Source organism: Mobula birostris, chromosome 15 (assembly GCF_030028105.1).
Source record: "Mobula birostris isolate sMobBir1 chromosome 15, sMobBir1.hap1, whole genome shotgun sequence".
Taxonomy (NCBI): Eukaryota; Metazoa; Chordata; class Chondrichthyes; order Myliobatiformes; family Myliobatidae; genus Mobula; species Mobula birostris.
In genome coordinates this window covers 16,057,940-16,080,984 of record NC_092384.1, presented here as the reverse complement: position 1 = coordinate 16,080,984, position 23,045 = coordinate 16,057,940, and the positions used below count along the sequence as shown (strand labels likewise).

Sequence of the window (23,045 nt, the reverse complement as noted above, 5' to 3'; positions counted from 1 at the left end):
ATATAAAATACAGCATACATTATGCTGAAGCATAATCACATTGCTTGCTAGTAAAGAAATAAATCCTTTTAATCAGCTTGTGATGACGCAAAACTCTCAGTACAACAGATGTGGTTACTCCATTTAATACTGATCACTTAGCTTGGTTGAATTCAGGTACTGCCTTTTCTTTCGCAGGACACAGTGAAGAGAGTGAACCCTCGTAGTTGGTGAAGAGAGACAGTGAAACAATTAGCTCATCTTACAATTCAATATGATCAGGAAGCAACATTTTTAAGAAAACTTTATCTTGTCAAAAATGTTTTTAAAGTTATCGCATGAAGCATTTTCCCTTTAAATACTGTGGTAGAGAATTTCAGCTCCAGTTACACCAGCATTATTCACATTACTGTATAGGCTGGAAATTACCTTTGACAAATGTTTTGAATGACAAAGAAAAATGTGCCATTTCTTGGCATCCATTGTTGGTATGGCAAGACAAATGCATATTTAAAGAAAGCCTCAAAGTCTAAGCAGTCTTGAAAGAAATTCAGTTTGACCACCTTAAAACCCTCAATGGCACAACCTCATGCCAATAAATCTCACCTCCACAAAATATACTGATGCTCAGAAACCAGTGTGTTTTTTCACATTGGTTGTTTTGTCAGCCTTGGTTTAGGTACAGTTTGTCATAAATTCTAATGTATTTATTTTCCTGTAAAAACCTTCAAGAAAACAAATCTCAAGGTAGTTTATGGTGACAGGTATGTATTTTGATAAATTTACTTTGACTTAGACTTAAAATCGGGCCATTGTCAAAATGGCAAGCAAAATGTGTGTATATACTGTATATCTCGAAGACACAATGACACCAAGCAAGTTCATTTGATTCCACACAATTGGTTTATTGATCATTACAGAATGTCTCTCTGGTGCTTCCCACTCCGTCCCCTCTCCCTTCCTCTTTTCCCAACCATACCTTCCCTCTCCCTGCCCCCTTCCCACTCTCAGTCCACAAAAGAGACCCATGTCAGACTCGGGTTGATCATCACTCACATACAGTATGTCATGAAATTTGTTTTTTGTGACAGCAGTACAGTGCAATACATAAAATTACCACAGTACTGTGCAACAGTCTCAGACACCCTAGAAATAGACAGATAGATATATCTCTGAGACATTTGCACAGTACTGTACTTCAGTTAGAAACCAGTAGAACCCAACTGCCAAAACTGTGTGTATGTAAATACGGAAAAGTATTGAGGGAAGATTAGTTGATTTCTTTTTAGACTCATTAAATTACTGTATTTTGGACTTTACCTCCTGAAAGTGATTGGAATGATTCAATTACATACTTCAAAAAGGGAAATTCATATACACTTGAATAGGAACAAAACTCACAATGCTGTGGGGCCAGGAGATAGATGAAAGCAGGTAAGTGGGATTATTTGGTCCCTCTTTCAAAGAGTTACTCAGGGATGATGGGCTAAATAGTTTCTTCTTTTCTGTCACACATTCTGTTCATAAAATAATGAGAGCATTGAAATCAATATGAGTATTTATAGTATAAAAACTTTTCATATCTAATGTTAAAAACACAGAAATAGCTTGAAAGTACAAAACCAAAGAGGAATTGAAAGAAATACAATTTCAAAAAGATTAGCAGATGGTATAGTCACAGCTCTAAGACACAACAGTCAATAAATATATTAAATGCTTGGAATATTTAGATGACAGAGGGATGCATTATTAAAGTTTCAACACAATCTCTTGGCATTGTTGGGCATATGGTCAAGTGGTTAAGGCGTTGGTCTAGTGATCTGAAGGTCGCTAGTTCGAGCCTCAGCTGTGGCAGTGTGTTTGTGTCCCTGAGCAAGGCACTTAACCACACATTGTTCTAGTGTCTGTGCAAGGAGTGGCGCCCCACACAGACTTCCAATCTGCGCCTTGTAAGGCATGAAAATGCTCAGTGCAGGCCTCTCATGGTCTGAGTTGACGTTCCCTCCCTCTCCCCCCCGCCCTTGGCAGCAGCCATCATTTACCCTTGTTTTAGTGTCATCAGAAGCCTATGATGTCAGTGCAACACAAACCCATTCTCTACTGTGAAACACGTTATATTAATAAAGGGCATTAGAGAATACAGCCTACATTCCAACTCCTAGCAATTTAAACCCAAAGACCATATAAAATTAGACTTGAAAATAAAAAATGTCCGGAGGAATAAACTAGTGATCTAGAATGTAAATTTCACTCTCATGCATTCAACAGCACTACAAATTGCATCTTTCATTCCCTCTCTAGTTGCAGAAGTATTACAAAGTCTTATAAGAAATATATGGTTCTATTTACCAAATGCAATTATTCTGAAATTCAGGAGCAAATTGTGCTACAGCAGACGTAAGAAACAAATAGTAACCAAATTACATCAACAATCAAAACAAAGGCAAAACAAGCTATTCCAGTCACCTGTCTATTCTTCAAATGAAAAAACAATACAATGCTCTTAAGGGATGAACATTGGTCAAATTCAAAGAGCCTGGAACTGGAAGTTTTGATACTTAAAGCCCAACGCTTTATTTTTTGGCCTGCTGATAGGAGAATAATTACCTATAAGTTTGTTTCAGAGAGCAGAGAACCAATGATACAACATTAAATACCTAAACAAGAAGACACGTACATTGTACTTCCTTATCAAGCACCAAGTGCATTGAAACCTTCCTTCTCTGGCTTTAAGGGGCAAGTCAAACCTATAATAAAGTGAAGGAGGAAAACTCGGCACTGGATGTACTCACCTTGTATCCTTCCCTGGCTGCTATGGGTACAAAACTAAATTCTATTTGATTTCACAGCAATGCTTCAGGGTTTCCATAATGGATACTAACATGGCTCAAAATGAAGGGAGATAGACCTTTAACAAAACCATTCAATACGCCACAGAAATCAAACAATTAGTCTGCATCAATATTTAGCTTCACAAGGTGTGTCCGTGTAGGTGTAGGTGTGTGGTGAACAGTACCAGTGGAATCACTCAATCAACAGGATTTTGTCCCATTTCATTATAGTACAACTGTTTAATTTTGTTTTGATCACTGTGAATAACCCAGTCACAGCTTATGAGGAATTATTTTTAGAGTAAGGAAATCCACATTTATTTGAGAAGAATCTTCATACTGTTTCCTTATCATGTCTATGACCAGCTATGTAAGGAACTTAGGCTTCCATATCTGAAAATTTCCGTTTACCATAGCTCTGAACTAGGTTGGAAGTGGTGATTTGGACAGCTTGTCCCTTCTCCCACTTTTGGAAGTCATTCAATCCCTTTTGACCAGCTTGAAACAGTTCTCGCTCCAGTTCATCCAGATGAGCCACTAGTGTTGAAATGTCCTCATTGTATGCATTCTGTGAGGAATCCATGATCCGACGGAAACGATTGACAAATGTCTGTGCCAAGAGTAATTTTAGTCAGAGTTTATAGAACAGTACATCTAAACACCAGCATATGATGACAGTACAAATTCCAACCAGAATGGAAATACTAAGGTTATTCCCAAATTAATCACTCCAGGAGATTGTAAATGAATGCATTGATTTTGCACAGTTTGCAGTATAAAATGGTGCTGAATGCAGTAGTTTAAAAATGAACCTGCTATACTAGTAACTATTAATTGTAGCTTAGGTTACAAATTTTATTGGCTAATATTCTTTAAAACCCTCATTAACTTGAACTTTTTACTGGTTGTTATCTACCACATATGACATTTAGGCAGTTGCACCTCTACTCATACCTACAGTTGCAAGAAAAAGTTTGTGAACCCTTTGCAATTACCTAGTTTTCTCATAAAATGTGGTCTCATCTTCACCTCAATCATAATAATAGACATACACAGTCGGTCTAAACTAATAACACACAAACAATTGTGCTTTTCATATCTTTACTGCACACATGCTTTAATCATTCACAGTTCAGGCTGGAAAAAGTATGTGAATCCTTGTATTTAATAGCTGGTAGAACCTCCTTTAGCAGCAATAACCTCCACCAAACATTTCCTGTACTGGCTGCTCAGACTTGCAAGTTAGTAAGGAGGAATTTTAGGGCATTCCTCCATCCGAAACAGTTTCAGTTCATCAATATTTCTGGGATACCTTGCATGAACGGCCCTCTTCAGGTCACGCAACATCATCTCAATTGGGTTAAAGTCTAGACTCTGACGACTATTTCAAATCCCAAATTTTCTTCTTTTACATAGAAACATAGAAAGCCTACAGCACAATACAGGCCCTTTGGCCCACAATTCTGTGCTGAATATGTACTTACTTCAGAAATTACCTAGGGTTACCCATAGCCATCTTTCTAAGCTCCATGTACCTATCCAGGAGTCTCTTAAAAGACCGCCACACTGTCGCCGGCAGCCCATTCCACGCACTCACCACTCTCTGTGTAAAAAACTCACCCCTGACATCTCCTCTGTACCTACTTCCAAGCACCTTAAAACTGTGCCCGCTCGTGTTAGCCATTTCAGCCCTGGGAAAAAGCCTCTGACTATCCATACGATCAATGCCTCTGATCATCTTGTACACCTCTATCAGGTCACCTCTCATTGTCCGCCACTCCGAGGAGAAAAGGCCAAGTTCACTCAACATATTCTCATAAGGCACACACCCCAATCCAGGCAACATCCTTGTAAATCTCCTCTGCACCCTTTCTATATTTTCCACATCCTTCCTGTAGTGAGGCGACCAGAAATGAACACAGTTCTCCAAGTGGGGTCTGACCAGAGTCCTATACAGTTGTAACATTACCTCTCAGCTCTTAAACTCAATTCCATGGTTGATGAAGGCCAATACACCATATGCCCTCTTAACCACACAGTCAACCTGCGCAGCAGCTTTGAGTGTCTTTTGGACTTGGACCCCAAGATCCCTCTAATCCTCCACACTACCAAGAGTCTTACTACTAATACTATATTCTGCCATCATATTTGACCTACCAAAATGAACCACCTCACACTTATCTGGGTTGAACTCCATCTGCCACTTCTCAGCCCAGTTCTGCATCCTATCAATGTCCCACTGTAACCTCTGACTGCCCTCCACACTATCCACAACACCCCCAACCTTTGTGTCATCAACAAAGTTAGTAACTCATCCCTTGACTTCCTCATCCAGGTCATTTATAAAAGTCATGGAGAACAGATCCCTGAGGCACACCACTGGTCACCGACCTCCATGCAGAATATGACCCATCTACAACCCCTCTTTGCATTCTGTGGGCAAGCCAATTCTGGATCCACAAAGCAAGGTCCCCTTGGATTCCATGCTTCCATACTTTCTCAATAAGCCCCGCATGGGGTACCTTATCAAGTGCCTTGCTGAAATCCATATACACTACATCTACTGCTCAACCTTCATCAATCTGTTTAGTCACATCCTCAAAAAATTCAATCAGGCTCATAAGGCACGACCTGCCTTTGACAAAGCCAAGCTGACTATTCCTAATCATATTATGCCTCTCCAAATGTTCATAAATCCTGCCTCTCAGGATCTTCTCCATCAACTTACCAACCACTGAAGTAAGACTCACTGGTCTATAATTTCCTGGGCTATCTCTACTCTCTTTCTTGAATAGGGGAACAACATCTGCAACCCTTCAATCCTCCGGAACCTCTCCCGTCCCCATTGTTGATGCAAAGATCATTGCCAGAAGCTCAGCGATCTCCTCCCTCACCTCCCACAGTAGCCTGGGGTACATCTCATCTGGTCCCGGAGACTTATCCAACTGATGCTTTCTAAAAGCTCCAGCACATCCTCTTTCTTAATGCCTGTATGCTCAAGTTTTTCAATCCACTCTAAGTCATCCTTGCAATTGCCAAGGTCATTTTCCATAGTGAATACTGAAGCAAAGTACTCATTAAGTACTTCTGCTATCTCCTCCAGTTCCATACACACTTTTCCACTGTCACACTTGATTGGTCCTATTCTCTCGTATCTTACCCTCTTGCTCTTCACATAGTTGTAGAATGCCTTGGGGCTCTCCAAGGCCTTCTTATGGCCCCCTTTTTAAACCATTCTGTTGTTGATTTACTGTTCCATTTTGAATCATCATCTTGCTGCACCATGCAACTTCTACTAAGCTTCAGGTGACAGACCGCTACCCTGACTTTCTCCTGTAAAATGCCTTGATAAGATTTTGAATTCATTGCTGCCTCAATGATAGCAAGCTGTCCAGGCCCTGAGGCAGCAAAGCAGCCCTAAACCATGATGCTCCTTCCACCATGCTTCACAGTTGGGATGAGGTTTTGGTGTTGATGTGCAGTGCCCTTTTTCCTCCAAACATACTGCTGTGCATTTCTGCCCAGAAAGTTCAACTTTTGTCTTATCTATCCACAGACCATTGTCTCAGAAGTGTTGCAGAACATTCAGGTGGTCTTTTGCAAATTTGAGATGTGCAGCAATGTATTTTTTTTTGGAGAGCAGTGGTTTCCTCTGTGATGTCCTTCCATGAAAACCATTCTTGTTCAGTGTTTTTCTTGTAGTGGACACATGAACAGAGACTTTAGCAAGTGATAGAGATTTCTGCATGTCTTTTGCTGTTACCCTTGGGTTCTTTTTTACCTCCTACATCATTGCACGTTGTGCTCTTGGTGTGATCCTTGCAAGATGTCCACTTCTAGGGAGAATAGCAACAGTACTGAGTTTCCTCCATTCGTAGAGAATTTCTCCTACTGTGGGCTGTTGAACACTCACGTCTTTAGAAATGCTTTTGTAGCCTTTTCCAGCTTTGTGCATCTTTACAATTCTTCTTCTAAGATCCTCTGAAAGTTGTTTTGATTGAGTCATGGAGCACTGTTTTTTTAAATAGGGCAGGACACCTCTACAACCCACACCTCCAATCTCATCTCATTGATCGGAACTCCTGACTTCAAATAGCTTTTTTAGAAGGTACTACCCTAGGTGTTCACATTCTTTTTTGAACCTAGACTGTGATTGTTTAAATGGTTTACTCAGTATTGATGAGAAGTAGTACAATTGTTTGTGTGTTATTAGTTTAAGCAGATTGTGCTTGTCTATTATTGTGGCTTAGATGAAGATCAGACTGCATTTTATGAGTAATTAACGCAGAAAACCAGGTAATTACAAAGGGTTCACAAACTTTTTCTTGCAACTAACTTCCAAAAAGGCACTGGGCCCTTTACAGCAGTGATGCTTCTCAGTTCTGCTGTGATTTCACTAATAATTGAGTATTGCAATAGACAATTGAAAATAACGATTATACTGTAAAGTAACTACTCATACAAATAAATCACTTCTCGTTCACTACTATACTAGAACTGGAGACGATAATTCTTTCAAAACAGTTGACAAGAACCAAGTTTTACTGCACTCAGGCTGCATAATATAACAAATTTTTATTGTGGGGGGGAGAGGAGGGAAAGAAAGCCCTTACTAATGCTAATTGCTTTATTATCATGGATGCTAAAGGAGCAGGAAATCAAACTCCCAAAATACAATTCTTGATAAGTAATTTCAGGCCACGATGGTCAACTTGTCAAGAATATACTGTCAGCTCTATTAAACATGCATTATCATTTTATTCTTTAAGTTTGTCTTTCATTATTAATTATGGTTTTGATAAGAGTAGATAATCAGGTGAGACCCAGCAAGGAAGTTCTATTATCAGGAAGATTAAGATGCATTTAATTGGTATTATTCTCATTATTAAACTGGAAGATTGTTGCTTAATGTCCGCGACTGGTTTTAAGCTCTAGCCATTGGCTGAAAGCAATTCTCCGATGAAGTGCTGCATAGTCAAAGATGCTCTCTTTTCAATAAGATACCTTCCAAGAGATCTGCCTACTCTGATGACTCAGCTGTATTTTAGAAGTTCTCATGGCTCTATTCAAAGAATATTTTCCTCAATACTCTGGTTAGCAAGTTGTCCCGAGTCACTAAAAGCCAGGACTTGCCATTGAGAAATATCAAAGATGTCCTAGGAGTAAATATAATAAGTTGCTGATAAATCAGTTGGGACAGTATGAGATATGATAAATTCTATGTTAAAGAAACTCTTCCTGTCACACAGCTAATCGAGTTATATTGTTGCTTTTCATGTTAAATCTTCCCCTTCCCACTCATAAATTGCTGGGGAACAGTATATTCAGGCACATTTGGCTCAGAAACACAGGACATGATAATAAACTAGCAAAGAAAGGATGAATAGTGACCTGATCTGCAGCTCAACAAAGTTAGATAAACAACCGTACCTCATTAAAATTATTGCAAAACAAATCAAAAAGTCAGAGAGAGAGACAGAGAGGAGAAGAAATAGTAAGCGGGAATATCTATGATAATGTGGAAGACATTTTTTTCCCCATTTATTCCGTATACTCCAAACTATCAGATACTCCACTTTCTTTCCCTCCCTCAATTTTTGCTTGAAATATGTTACACATTGAACTTCTTGCCACTAGTGAAAATCAGCTTGAATATTTAACACTGCTTCTCTTAAACATGCTGAATATTCAAATTTTATTTTCATTAATCACAGAATTTTGTTATTGTTCAAATAAATAACTGACATATTAAAATGCAGCAAAATGGAATACTCACCTGTAGGATAGTCTGAGCAATTTCTGTATTCTCTGGATTGTTAAAATGCAGCAACTGTGTTCCAAACCCATAATAATACGGCCCCATTTTGTGCAAATCCACTACCTTTGCATCAGCACTGAAAACAGTCCGCCAACCATCTCTATACACTTTTGGAATGCTGGCAGACACAATGCGGCGTTTGGGGTCACACAATCCTTTAGCCATCCAAAGAGGCAGTTCTATCTTCGTACCCTTTTAAAACAAAAATAAACTCACCTAAAAATTAGGTAGCAGCAACTCAATCCAAAACTAAGTTCAGTTGGTAATTCTTAGAAAAATGGAAATTTGGGATGTTCATCACTTGCGAAAACTAGACACAATAAGCAAAAAGGAAAGCAGGTAACACTTTTTACATCCTTAGTGTACTCCAAAACAATGAGAAACTTTAGAAATAGAAACACAATCACTGTTTCTAGGTAAACATGGCACCAATGTTGTCTCACAAGTAGGGAGGAGAGAATTGATCTGATAATCCACAGCAGTAATATTGGAATTGTAGGCAAGTGTTAGACAGGACATCAGAACTCACATGCTCTTACTTATCTATGGCTATAAATATTTAAATGCATGGGCTAGATTCAGTTTAGAATTTCATGCAAAATAATACCTTTGATAGCGCAGCATAGAACCTTCAACCTTCCAATACCAGAGGTGAGAATGTCATCACCAAATGAAAGCTTTCCATGAATTTAAATAAAATTTCGCTTAAGGAACAAAATATAATTTGTTTAATCCCACGAAGAAATCCTGCTAAAAAAACAGATTAATAAAGCTTTTCACAGAAATATGCAAATTAAATTGCTTAATACTTTGGGTGCCATGGTAGTGTAGCACTCAGCACAATGCTCTGACAGCGACAGGGTGTTTCCCCGAGTTCAGAGTTCAATTCCAGCACCATTCCGTAAGGAGTCTCTGTGCATCCTCCCCGTGGAATGTGTGGGTTTCCCGTGGGTGCTCTGGTTTCCTCACACAGTCCAAAGGCGTACCAGGTAGGCTAACTGGTCATTCTAAATTGTCCCATGATTAGGTTAGGGTTTGGTTGATGTGGCCTGAAGGGCTGGAAGGGCCTACTATGCGTTGTATCAGTAAATGAAGAAATAACAAGTAAATAGATAAATAACCCAGAATTTATTTTTCTTGCCCGAGTCATCTTTAGTCACTTTTTTTTATTAATAGGGAAAGCACTTCCAAAACATGTGGTTTAATATAACTATAACTGTTCCTTTAGATACTGTTGCCATAATTTCTGGAAATGGATCTGGTAACTATGCCCAAGATATTCTCCAAAAGGAGATTTAGGATAACAGTTCATCACATTTTGTTGCTTGTTCTGATAGACTCAAGTAATTCCCTCTGACACAAAGTTGTCTCCACCTTGAAGCTCCATTTAGTGTCAGTATATGGTTTCCACTGGCAACTCCAACCACCTCTGTGGGAGCTCCTTGAATTCAGGATGGTTTGCTTCCACTGCAGAACCATAGGTTCTGAAGTGAGTCAGAGTTCTCAACAATGTCTGCAGACTCTGCTGGAGATGGGGCAGTAGGAGCTAGAGAGAATGACCAGGGAAGTTGACTGGATTATTTATTCCATGTTGTCTGTGCATGGCCTTAATGTGCTTCCAAAGGGATCCAAGTGCATGGTGCCTTCTTCAATGCCTCTGGCAGTTTGACCAATCTTTGGCTTGGAATTCTCACAAGGATGAAACCTCTTCTCAAAGCTGTTTTGATGACATCGTCCTGAAAGTTGCTTGAGGGCTTGCTTTGGGAACTCAGTGTCAGGCATACAGACAACTTGGAATGTCTATGAAATGTAATTGAACATTGACGTTGAGGATACTGGCTGGATCAGGACATTGACTTTAATGAAGGCACCAAAGTCTATACCTGTTGATTTAACATGTTAAGTAGGATAGTAAATTGTGAAAGAGACTACAGATTATGCAAGTGGGCAAAGATCTAGAAACTGGAATTAAATGTGAAAATGTCCATTTGGACAGTTAATTTTTAACAAAATCTAATCAAAGAAAGAGAACATGGATTTGCTCAGGAACATGGATGTTCAAGTGCATGATTCACAAAACATATCACATGGTAGGCTGTTATAGAAAGTAGAGTGGCTGTTCCACATGGTAGGCTGCTGAGGAAGATTGTTAAATGACAATAGGATATAGATCCGTTGGAAATTTGGGCAAATAAATTTCATATGCAGTTTAATGTAAGGGTATGTCCACACTACACCGGATAATTTTGAAAACGAAGCCCTTTCTCTTCGTTTTGACCTCCCGTCCACACTGAAACAGCGTTTTCAGCCCCCGAAAACAGAGATTTTCGAAAACACTCCCAGAGTGAATAAATCTGAAAACGCTTAATATCCGGCGTAGTGTGTACGGGGTAAACGAAGAGATTTAAAAACGCTGTCATGACAACACCACAACAACAATGCTTTTTACTGCTTCTGCTTGGTACTGCGCGAGCTGTTATAACGCGCAGTCGGTGTGAACGGCGCGAGTTAAATTGTAAAGTGAGCTTTTTTAACTGTTTAAAAACGCCGTCATGACGTGCCGGAACAGATGTTCGTTGCTCGCTATAAATGCTGGCATTTATAGCGAGAGGATTTGAGTACAGGAGCAGGGAGGTACTACTGCAGTTGTACAAGGCCTTGGTGAGACCACACCTGGAGTATTGTGTGCAGTTTTGGTCCCCTAATCTGAGGAAAGACATCCTTGCCATAGAGGGAGTACAAAGAAGGTTCACCAGATTGATTCTTGGGATGGCAGGACTTTCATATGAAGAAAGACTGGATGAACTGGGCTTGTACTCGTTGGAATTTAGAAGATTGAGGGGGGATCTGATTGAAATGTATAAAATCCTAAAGGGATTGGACAGGCTAGATGCAGGAAGATTGTTCCCGATGTTGGGGAAGTCCAGAACAAGGGGTCACAGTTTGAGGATAAAGGGGAAGCCTTTTAGGACCAAGATGAGGAAAAACTTCTTCACACAGAGAGTGGTGAATCTGTGGAATTCTCTGCCACAGGAAGCAGTTGAGGCCAGTTCATTGGCTATATTTAAGAGGGAGTTAGATATGGCCCTTGTGGCTACGGGGGTCAGGGGGTATGGAGGGAAGGCTGGGGCGGGGTTCTGAGTTGGATGATCAGCCATGATCATAATAAATGGCGGTGCAGGCTCGAAGGGCCGAATGGCCTACTCCTGCACCTATTTTCTATGTTTCTATGTTTTCTTGAATGCAACCACCTAACAATTTCAGAACAGACGGCAACGAGACTGAAGCCAGAAGGGTTAGAAATATGCATGAAATACTTTGACCCATAGCTTACTGAATAAATAAGTAGACTCAATTTGCCCTGTTTTCTGTCCTTGCTTGTATGAAGGTGGTTTACCTATTTATGCAAGTACTTCTCTGACAATAGATGTGTAACAGCCTAATGTAACATTGTATGGAAATAACAAGATAACACTGATGCAGACGTTTTATACATTTTTTTAAATTTTTATTGAAGGAATGACACAATACAGAATATATAATGGGTTACATTTTCCTCCATTTTGCTTTAGTATTGTACCCCCAAAACAAACCTCCCCCCACCCACCCTCCCCAAACATACCATGGCAGCTAATATATTTACAACACAACAATTCACAAATACAAGTACGGACATTTCACAACCATACCCCCACACTACTTCAAGACGACGGCTCACACACATCTGCAACATGTCAGATGATCCAAAATACACTCATATTTACAATTCATCAACCACCCTGTGAGGTAAATTATAAGCGTGTTAAATGGGAGGCAACTTCCCAAGTACAATCAAATGCCCTCAACTAGTAGGTAATTCCTTAAGACTCCCAAAATATGATAAGAAAGGTCTCCATTTCGAATAGAACTTTTTCACACCCCCTCAAAGTGAATTTAATCTTTTCTAATTTCAGAAAAAACATTACATCTTCTAACCAAGCAGCAGCAGTTGGGGGAGTGGCAGATTTCCAAACCAGCAAAATTCTCCTACGGGCCAATAGCGATGTAAATGCAATGATATCCGACTGGCTTGCATTTAAACCCAAATCATCATCTGCCACTCCAAATACAGCTATAAGCGGGCAAGGTCTCAGTGTCACCCCCAAAACCTCACTGATAATTTTAAAAACCAGTGCCCAATAGTCATCAAGCCGAGGGCATGACCAAAATACATGGACTAAACCAGTCGGAGAGAAGGAACACCTGTCACAGCCAGCGTCTGTCCCAGTGTGTATGTCTGCAAGTCTGGCTTTACTCAAATGTACCCTGTGTAAAACTTTAAATTGTATGAGCCCCAGTCTAGCACATGATGATGAGAAATGAACCCTATTCAATACTTTTGCCCAATATTCCTCCGCAAGATCGATACCGAGGTCGTCCTCCCACCTACTCTTAGTTTTGTTAGATCTTGAACTCCCAAAGACATCAGCTGAGAGTATAGTTCAGAAATCAGCCCCTTATTGTTAAAGCTAAGAGTGAATTTTTCCCATAACATAGCAGGTGGTAGAACAGGAAAAGAGGGAAATTTTTCCTTGACAAAGTGGCGAATCTGCAGGTATTTAAAAAAATGATTATGCAGAAGGCCACACTTACCGCGCAGGTTATCAAAACTATCAAATATGTTATCAGTATACAATTCCTTAATGCACATAAGACCGTTCAAACCCCATTGTCTAAAAGCTGAATCGAATGTGGAGGGAGGAAATAAATGGTTTTTATGAATGGGGCCCAAAACTGAAGCTGATATGAACTTATAGTGGCAGCGAAATTGATTAAAAATTTTGAGGGTGAAGAGCACGACCGGGTTAGATGTGAACTGAGAGGATTTCAATGGTAAGGAAGAATACACCAAAGCTGGGAGAGACGAGGAGTGGCAAGACCGTGACTCAAGCAGGCACCAGATTATATCTGGCCGGTGAAGCCAAAATAATACTTTTTGAATGTTCGATGCCCAGTAATAATGAATAAAGCTAGGAAGACCCATTCCACCTACGTCACGACCTCTTTGAAGAGTGTGCTTATTAACCCTTGGGACCTTATTTTCCCAAATAAAGGAGGTTATAGCTTGATCAACTGATTTAAAAAATAACTTAGATAAGAAAACTGGCGAACACTGAAACAAATAGAGAAATCTAGGAAGTATAGTCATTTTCACTGACTGAATTATCCAGCTATAGTAAAGGGTAAACTGCGCCATCACTCGAAATCAGCCTTCATTTGGCTAACCTGAGGCCTGTAGTTAGCTTCAAACAGAAATGTAAAAGAGCGAGTAATATGTATTCCTAGGTATACAAAACCATCTTGAGATAATGGAAAGGGCAAGGATTCCTGTCGGATCTGTAGGGCCAAGTTATTAATGGGAAAGCATTTGCTTTTTTGAAGGTTCAGTTTATAGCCAGAGAAGGCTCCAAATTGACCTAATAATGACACAATAGCAGGACTACTACCTATAGGGTCGCTAACATAAAGTAAGAGGTCATCAGCACATAGGGAAACATGGTATTCCATGTCCCCTCTTCTAACACCTTGAAATAAAGTAGTTGACTTAAGTGCAATAGAAAGAGGCTCAATTGCAAAAAGAAGAGGGGACAGTGGGCAACCTTGGCGAGTGCCACGTGTTAATAGGAAATAGTCAGATCAAAAATAATTTGTCTGTATACATGCTAAAGGCAAGTGGTATAATAGCTTAACCCAAGCTATAAATATTCTGCCAAATCCAAATTTCTCCAAAACACTAAACAAGTATACCCACTCCACTCTATCAAATGCCTTCTCCACGTCCAAGGAGATAACAACCTCTGGACTTGGAGAATCACTGGGTGAATAAACCACATCAGCCAGTCGACGGATATTAAAAAAAGAATAGCGATTTTTAATAAAACCTGTTTGATCATCTGAAATTATCTTGGGAAGGGGTTGTTCTAAACGACATGCAAGCACTTTAGCCAAAATTTTCACATCTACATTCAGAAGTGAGATGGGGCGATATGATCCACATTGAGTCGGGTCCTTGTCCTTTTTAAGAAGTAGTGAAATAGCCGCCTGTGAAAGAGAAGGGGGTAAGGAGCCGTTCTCCAAAGATTCCTGAAACACTTCTAGAAGGACCAGTATGAACCTATCCTTAAATTTCTTATAACATTCTATTGGATAACCATCAGGACCTGGGGACTTTCCACTCTGCATAGCCATAATGGCATTATTAATCTCTCCCTGCCCAAGAGCCCGATCTAGGTTCTCCACCTCCTCTGGTTCAAGAGTTGGTATTTCCAAATTATCTAAAAAACGTTCCATATTTGTTTTATCTGAGGGGAACTCTGAGGCATACAGAGAGGAATAAAAAGTTGCAAAGATGTTATTAATCTCTTTTGGATTGCTTGTCAAGTTCTGGTGCGTGTCTCTTATCTGGGGAATAAGTCGTGATGCAGCTTGACGTTTCAACTGATGAGCCATAAGCCAGCTCGCCTTGTCACCATATTCATAATAGAGGCCACGTGTCTTAAGAATTAATTGTTCTGATAGGTTTGTGGATAGAAGATTAAACTTCGCTTGCAAATCAACCCGGCTTTTATATAATTCCGCAGTGGGTACCTCAGAGTATTTTCTATCCAGGTCCCAAATAGATTGCAATAACACTTGCATTTCCTTCCTACGCTCTTTATTGGCATGTGAAGTATAAGATATTATTTGACCCCTCAAGTAAGCTTTTAAAGTTTCCCAAAGTAAAGAGTACGATACTGACTCAGTTTTGTTAGTCTCGAAGAATGTGTCAATGTTAGCCGATATATAACTACAAAATTTCTCATTAGAGAGCAAAAGGGGGTTAAGTTCTCTAACGTTTAAAGGAAAACATAGGTCCAGTTTCACGGGCGAGTGATCAGATATAACTATAGCAGTGTATTCAATTTATCTAATCATAGGTATCAAGGAGTTACCTATAAAGAAATAGTCTAGCCTGGAATAGGAGTGGTGAACATGACAGAAGAAAGAGAATTGCCTAACTGATGGATTCAAAAATCTCCAAGGATCCATATAACCATTTTGTTGCATAAACATCAAGAAGGCCTTTGCCATACCAGAACGTGTTCCTCTAGGGCAAGACCTATCAAGCAGTGGGTCAATAGCACAGTTCAAATCTCCGGAAAAGATTAGCTTATGTGTATTCAGGTTAGGTATTAATGACAAAACCTTATTTGCAAATTGGACATCGTCCCAATTAGGAGCATAAACATTTACCAAAATAACAGGTATCTGAAAGATAGAGCCAGAGACTATAATAAAGCCACCATTAGGGTCACTGATTACATCAGATGGTGTGAACTGCATTCTTTTGGTGATTAATATTGCCACCCCCCTGGACCTACTATTAAATCTGGAATGAAAAACCTGACTAATCCATACTTTATGAAGTCTATTATGGTCCTCCACTCTTAAATGTGTCTCTTGTAAAAATAGTATATCTGCTTTTAATTGTTTCAGATGACAGAAAACTTTAGCTCTTTTAACCGGACCATTGAGCCCCTTTACATTCCAAGAAATAAACCTCACAGGGTGGCCTCCATCAGCAGCACTTACGTTAACCATATCAAAAGGCACACAGGGCCTACAATCCAAAACAGTGCAAGGGTATAAGTTGCAAACAATAACGCACAATGAAAAGAAAGTCTGATCAATCTGTAACACACAAAAGAATAAACTGCCATGGTAATCCCCCAAAACACTGCCCCCAGCCCTTTACGCAAACAACAAAAAAACCCAATTAACCCCTGAAACCTAGATCTACCTCCCCAATTGAGGATGATCGCAGGCAGTACCCAACAAAAAACTTCCAAGGCGTTCCTCATACAACCCAATTTTCAATCTAATCTAGGGTGGCTCCCCTCCTTTACATTTATCCTATCACTTATACTACCTTTAATATAACATATAGGCTAAAGATGACACAGGTCAAGCTAAGCATTAAAAACAAAAGAAAAACACTAGGCAATTTAAACGCCTGAGATACAAATCCCAAATATTTACATTTTGCAGGTTGAAAGTTTTTGTTAATCAGTTTCGGCAGCATAGCAGTTCGACCCGATCGCGTTCCACAAATTAAACTGAAAAAAATGAACAAAGAAGTGCATTGTGAAAATTAACAGTTTGCCTCGGCATGAGGCCCCTTCCATGCTGCATGAATAACCTTAAAAAAAAAGTCATTGCTCTTCTCATTCTTCTCCCCAGCGCAAATGGTAAAACTCTTTGGCCGCCTCTGGCGTATGGAAATAATGTTTTTCACCTTCATGCATGACCCGGTGCTGGGCAGAATACAAGAGGCCAAACCTGACCCCTTTCCCGTAAAGCAGGGATTTCACCTCCTTGAAAGCTGCTCGTTTTTTACCCAGCTCCGCACTAAAATCTTCATAAAAAAACACGCGGTGTCCACGGAAATACTGCTCCTGCTTCCGTCTATTGATGATGCGTTGCTTATCTTGAAAGGAGTGAAAGCAAACCAGGAACGTTCTTGGTCTCGTTTGCTTGACTCCAGAGACACCGGATGGTTTATGTCCGACTCGGTGAGCACGCGAAAGTACGAGAGGACTTGGGAAAAAATTTGTCCCCAGCACTTCGTCAAAAAACTCGGTCATAAATTTAACAGGGTCCGAACCTTCCAAATTTTCAGGAATGCCGACCACTCTCAAATTGGATCTCCGCGACCGATTTTCAAGGTCCAAACTTTCCCTTCAGAAATGTGTTTTCGCTCTGCAACGCTGCAATGGCGGCTTCGGTGCTCAGCAGGCGGTCACTGTAATCATTCAGGCCGTCTTCAACCCCACGAATGCGTCCGTCGTGTGACTCGTAAGAAGACATAATTTGCTCCATGGTAGCATTCACTGGTGAAAAAGCATCTTCAAGTTCTCTTTTTAAGGCAGAATGCACCGCTTGCGTCATGTCAGTAATAAGTACTAAACGAAGTCTCTCCAAGTCATCGGGTAGCGCAGGTCTGGGTCCAGCTCCAGCAGCGTGCAACGGCGCCATTACTGTAACATCCGCCTTCTTGCTCGAGGCTTCGCTATCTTTTTCCCCAGTTTTACTTCGAAGGAACATTCTATTTGCCATTTCAATGTCCAGCTATGTCCCGCGTTGTTCACAATGGTAAATATTCAGTTATCTCGAGCATACGGCAAAGATAAACAGGTAGATTTTCAATAAAAATCAGGAGCCACACTCACATGCACCAACTCACTCCATACTTGACCCCGGAAGTTGTTTTATACATTTAACAAGGTGCTATAGTAATGCAACAGAGTTAGTCAGTTTTTCAACGTTCGTCGTCAGCCAGGTCATACTGTCCGTGAACTCCCTGTCGGTTGCCTCCATACACTCCAGTATTTGTTGTTTTTTTAGTTTTAAGTCCTCCTGCGCGACAGCCAAGAGCAATTCCTTTAAAGTTTTTCTACTATTACCTGACAAACGCGCACCAAGTATACCGTTCCCTCTTTGCTTGTTTTCTGTGTGTCCTGCGCGTGCCCAGTAGGAAGAGATTCGCCCAAATATCTGCCTAATGTGGACGGAGGTATTTTGAAAAACGCTTAGTGTGGACGCCTGTCATTTTTACTCGAAACCAGCGTTTTCAAAATTATCCGGCATAGTGTGGACGTAGCCTAAATAAATCCATTGTTGAACTTTGAGAGGTCAAAATGTAAGAGAAAGGTATACAGAAAATGGCAAGACCTTTAGGTGAATTGATGTAGAGAGGTATTGTAGGGTACAAGTCCATAGCATGCAGAGACAGGCAACACAAGTAAAAAGGATGGTAAATCCGGCATATGACATGCTCCCTTTCATCGTTTGAACTTTAGTTAGGCTACATTAGGAATACTGTGTGCAGTTCTGACACACACTAAAGCAAGGATAGGGAGACTTCAGAGAAGGTGCCATAGAGCTTTACCAGGACGCTGGCTGGATTAGAGTGTAAAAACAGTTTGGACAAACTTGGAAAGTTTTTTGCTGGAATGTCAGATGCTGAACCATATAACATTACGAGAGGCATAGATAGGGCAGAGAGAGTCTTCTACTGATATGGAAATGTTAAATACTAGGGGGCATAGTGGATGGGGGATTCTTTTAGAGGAAATCAACAAGTTATTTCTTTATATAAATAGAGCAGTAGGTCCCTGGAATGCTCTGCAGGGGAGTTGGTAGAAGCAGACACAATTGAGATATTTAAGAGACATTTTAACAGACCTATGCTTTAGCGTGCATCAAAACTGCACACAATATTCCAAATAGAGCCCAACAGCTTGAAGGTCTTCCTGATTTTTAAACTAACGTTCCAAATGAAGGAAAGCATGCCATATGCCTGCTTTACCACCTTTTCCACTTGTGTTGCCTTCCTCTGCATGCTTACCGACTTGTAACCCAAGACACATGGGGAGGCGTGATAGCGTAGTGGCTAGTACAACACTTTACAGCAACCTATGTTTTTAGTTTATGAATAAGCATCTAAGGGTAAAACAAATTAGAAGATGCCCCTGGCGAGCGAATATATCAGAAAATAAAGTCTAACCTAAACAAATAAGATAGCAGCCTGCTTTCAGAGTGTCTGCCCATATATTGAGTGAAATGCCAATGTATTTAATTAAAAGATCCATCCAATAAAACCGAGTCCACACCAATACTTGTACGTATGCCAAACATTACACCGGCCGATGTACACGCATCCAGCAGTAGGCAGGCCCTCTCTCTTATCGGAGAAAATCTGCAGATGCTGGAAATCCAAAACAATACAAACACACACACAAAGTGCTGGAGGAACTCAGCAGGCCAGGTAATATCTACAGAAAAGAGTACAGTCGGCGTTTCCGGCCGAGACCCTTCATTAGGCCTCTCTTACCTCGGGGATGAGATCGGCCTCACTGCCCTTATCCAGAAAGCCAAGACGTGGCAGCACCGTCTCTGTCCGGCATGGGACCTTCTCCTGGGTCATCAGGATGTCGTCCAGACTGAGGAAGTTTTCCTCCAGCCCTCCCGGAGGCACCACAATATACGATTCGGACCGCGGCATTGGGATCCGATATTCGCAGGCGCAGCTCGGGCCACCGGTAGAGGACCCGCCGCCGCCGCCACTCAAACGTCGCGCGCTTCTCGCTAGGGAAAAGCAAGCGAGAGCCGATACTGCGAGCGACAGAGTCGGGCGCAGAACGATCGATTTAGCAAATCAGAAACTGCTGGTGGAACACAGCGGGATAGGGAGTTTCTGCGGAGGGAAATGAAAAGCTGACATTTCGGGCCGAGACCCTTCATCAGTTCTTCCAGCATCCTGTGTGTGTGTGGTTTATTTCCTTCCACAGATACTGCCTGACCCGTAGAGTGCCTCCTGCATTTGTTGTGTGTTGCGCAAGATCATAAGCATTTGCAGAATTTCTTATGTCAATGATAGATTTAGTTTCTGGCTTTAAATTATTACATATGTAATTATCTCAGTTAAATTCCAAAACATCGGCGAAAAACATTGTCTAACTTAATTTAGTGAGGAAAGTTTGTCAAATGTGTGTTCCGGGGTTCCGTTCTTTCAGTTCCGCCGGGGGGGGGGGGGGGTTGGAATTAAAGGATGAGGGATGGTTTTACTAGTTAATGAAGATGTCTCGGCGCTGCTCTGTCAAGACCGACTGGAGAACTCGTCCAGTGAGGCGTTTTGAGTGGAACTGAGGAATGAGAAAGGTATGACCGTGTAATTGGGGCTGTGTTATGGACCAACAGTCCGCGGGATTTAAAGGAACAAATTTGTAGAAAGATCGCTGATGCTGCAAGACCATATAACCATATAACATAAGGTTACATAACCACAAGACACATAAGGTTGTTACAGAGGGGGATTTAACTTTCCACATATTGACTGGAACTCCCATACTGTGAAAGGACTAGATTGGATAAAGTTTGGCTAATGTGTTCTGGAAAGTTTCCTTAATCAGTTTATAGAAGTCCCAATGAGAGTGTGCAATACTTGATCTGTTAGGGAATGAGACAGGGCAGGTGACAGAAGTTTGTGCAGGAGATCACTTTGCATCTAAGACCATAAGGAGCAGTTTAGGCCATTTGGCCCTTTGGCTTTCCTCATGGCCGATCCATTTTTCCTCTCAACCCCACTCTCCTGCCTCTCCCCCCCCCCATCCCTTCATGTTCTGAGCAATCAAGAATTATCAACCTCTGCCTTAAATATACATAAAGACTTGGCTTCCACTGCTACCAGTGGCAAAGAACTCCACAGATTCACCACTCTCTGGCTAAAGCAGTTCCTCCTCGTCACTGTTCTAAAAGGATGCCCCTCTATTCTGAGGCTGTGTCCTCTGGTCTTAGACATCCCTACCATAGGAGACATCTGCTCTGTCAAGGCCTTTCACCATTTGATAGTTTCAATGAGATCATCCTTTCATTCTTCTGAATTCCAGTGAATACAGCCCCAGAGCCATCTTCATATGACAATCCTGGAATCATTTTTGTGAACCCCCTTTGAACCCGCTCCAGTTTCAGCACATCCTTTCTAATATAAGGGGCCCAAATTACTAACAATACTCCAAATGAGGCCTCACCAGTGTTTTATAAAGTCTTAACATTACATTCTTACTTTTAGATTCTAGTCCTCTTGAAATGAATGCTAAAATTACATTTGCCTTCCTCACCACAGACTCAACGTGAAAATTAAACTATAGGGAATCCTGCACAAGGATTCCTTTCCACCTCAGGTTTTTTTTGTATTTTCTCTCCATTTAGAAAATAGTCAACCATTTCATTTCTTCTACCAAAGTGCATGACCATACACTTCCTGACACTGTATTCCATCTGCCACTTCTTTGCCCATTCTCCTAATCTAAGTCCTTCTATAGCCTCTCTATTTCCTCAAAACTGCCTGCCCCTCCACCTATTTTCATATAATCTGCAAACTTTGCAACAAAGTAATCAGTTCCATCATCCATACCATTGACATATAACATAAAAAGAATTGGTCTCAACACACACCCCTGTGGAACACCACTAGTCATCAGCAGCCAGCCACAAAAGGCTCCATTTATTCCCACTCTTTGCCTCCTGCCCATCAGCCACTTGTTAAGCAGCCTCATGTGTGGCACCTTGTCAAAGGCCTTCTGAAAATCCAAGCACACAACATCAACTGATTCTCTTTTGTCTATCCTGCTTGTTATTTCTTCAAAGAATTCCAAGAGATTTGTCAGACAAGATTTTTTCTTGGTGAAACCATGTTGACTACAGTCTATTTTGTCATGTGCCTCCGAGTATCCTGAGACCACATCCTCAACAATCGACTCCAAAATGTTCCCAACCACTGAGGTCAGCTTAATGGCCTATAATTTCCTTTTTTTTTTTGCTGCTCTCCCTTCTTGAAGAGTGGAGTGGCATTTGCAATGTTCCAGTCTTGCAGAAGCATTCCGGAATTCAGTGATTCTTGAAAGATCATTACTAATGTCTCCACAAACTCTTCAGCCTCCTCTTTCAGAACCCTGGGATGCACACCATCTGGTCCAGGTGACTTACCTACATTCGGACCTTTCAGTTTCCCAAGAACCTTCTCGCTAATTATGGTAACTTCACGCACTTCATGACCTATTACGCCTGGAACTTTCACCATACTGCTAGTGGCTTCCACAGTGAAGACTGATGCAAAATACTTATTCAGCTTGTCTGCTATTTCATTGTTCCCCATTATTACCTCTCCAGCATCGTTTTCCAGCGATCAATATCCACTCTCACCCCTCTTTTATACTTTATGTATCTGAAGAAACTTCTGGTATCCTCTTTAATGTTATTGACTAGCTTATTTTCATATTCCATCTTTAACTTCTTAATGATGTTTTTAGTTACCTTCTGTTTGTATTTAAAAGTTTGCTAATTCTCTAACTTCCCACTAATTTTGTTTCTATTGTATGCCCTCTCTTTGGCTTTGACTTCTTTTGTTAATCATGATTGTGTCATCTTACCTTTAGAATACTTCTTCCTCTTTGGGATGAATATATCCTGTGCTTTCCAAATTGCTTTCAGAAACTCTAGGCATTGCTGCTCTGCCATCATCCCTGCCAGTGTTCTTTTCCAATCAATTCTGGCCAACTCCTTTCTCATTCCTTTGACATTTCCTTTAATCCACTATAAATACTGATATATCTGACTTTAGCTTCTCCTTCTCAAATTTCAGGGTGAATTTGATCATATTATGAATACTTGCCCCTAAGGTTTCTTTTACCTCAAGCTCTCTGATCAATTCCGGTTCATTGCACAACACCCAATCCAGAATAGCTGATCCCCTAGTGGGCTCAACCATGAGCTGCTCTAAAAAGCCTTCTTGTAGGCATTCTAGAAATTCTCTCACTTGGAATCCTGTACCAACCTGA

The 23,045-nt window shown here is 40.8% G+C and overlaps 1 protein-coding gene across 1 annotated transcript; it reads right to left on the bottom strand.

Annotated features, from left to right (window-relative positions):
* Nucleotides 1-1,406: 1,406 nt before the first annotated feature.
* On the bottom strand, nt 1,407-19,783 carry gins3 (GINS complex subunit 3). The gene is made up of 3 exons (XM_072279119.1): nt 19,541-19,783; nt 8,587-8,820; nt 1,407-3,420 (listed from the first exon to the last, which is right to left on the bottom strand). The coding sequence occupies exons 1-3, from the start codon at nt 19,709-19,711 to the stop codon at nt 3,190-3,192; spliced, it is 636 nt and encodes a 211-aa protein (XP_072135220.1). The 5' UTR covers nt 19,712-19,783; the 3' UTR covers nt 1,407-3,189.
* Nucleotides 19,784-23,045: the final 3,262 nt, after the last annotated feature.

Excerpts from the sequence above, each read along its gene's own strand:
- gins3 (XM_072279119.1), bottom strand. The coding sequence starts at position 19,711 with ATGCCGCGGTCCGAATCGTATATTGTGGTGCCTCCGGGAGGGCTGGAG. Across the intron at positions 8,821-19,540 it reads AGGCCGATCTCATCCCCGAG|GGTACGAAGATAGAACTGCC; the intron begins GTAAGAGAGGCC and ends TTGTTTTAAAAG. Across the intron at positions 3,421-8,586 it reads TTGCTCAGACTATCCTACAG|ACATTTGTCAATCGTTTCCG; the intron begins GTGAGTATTCCA and ends CTCTTGGCACAG.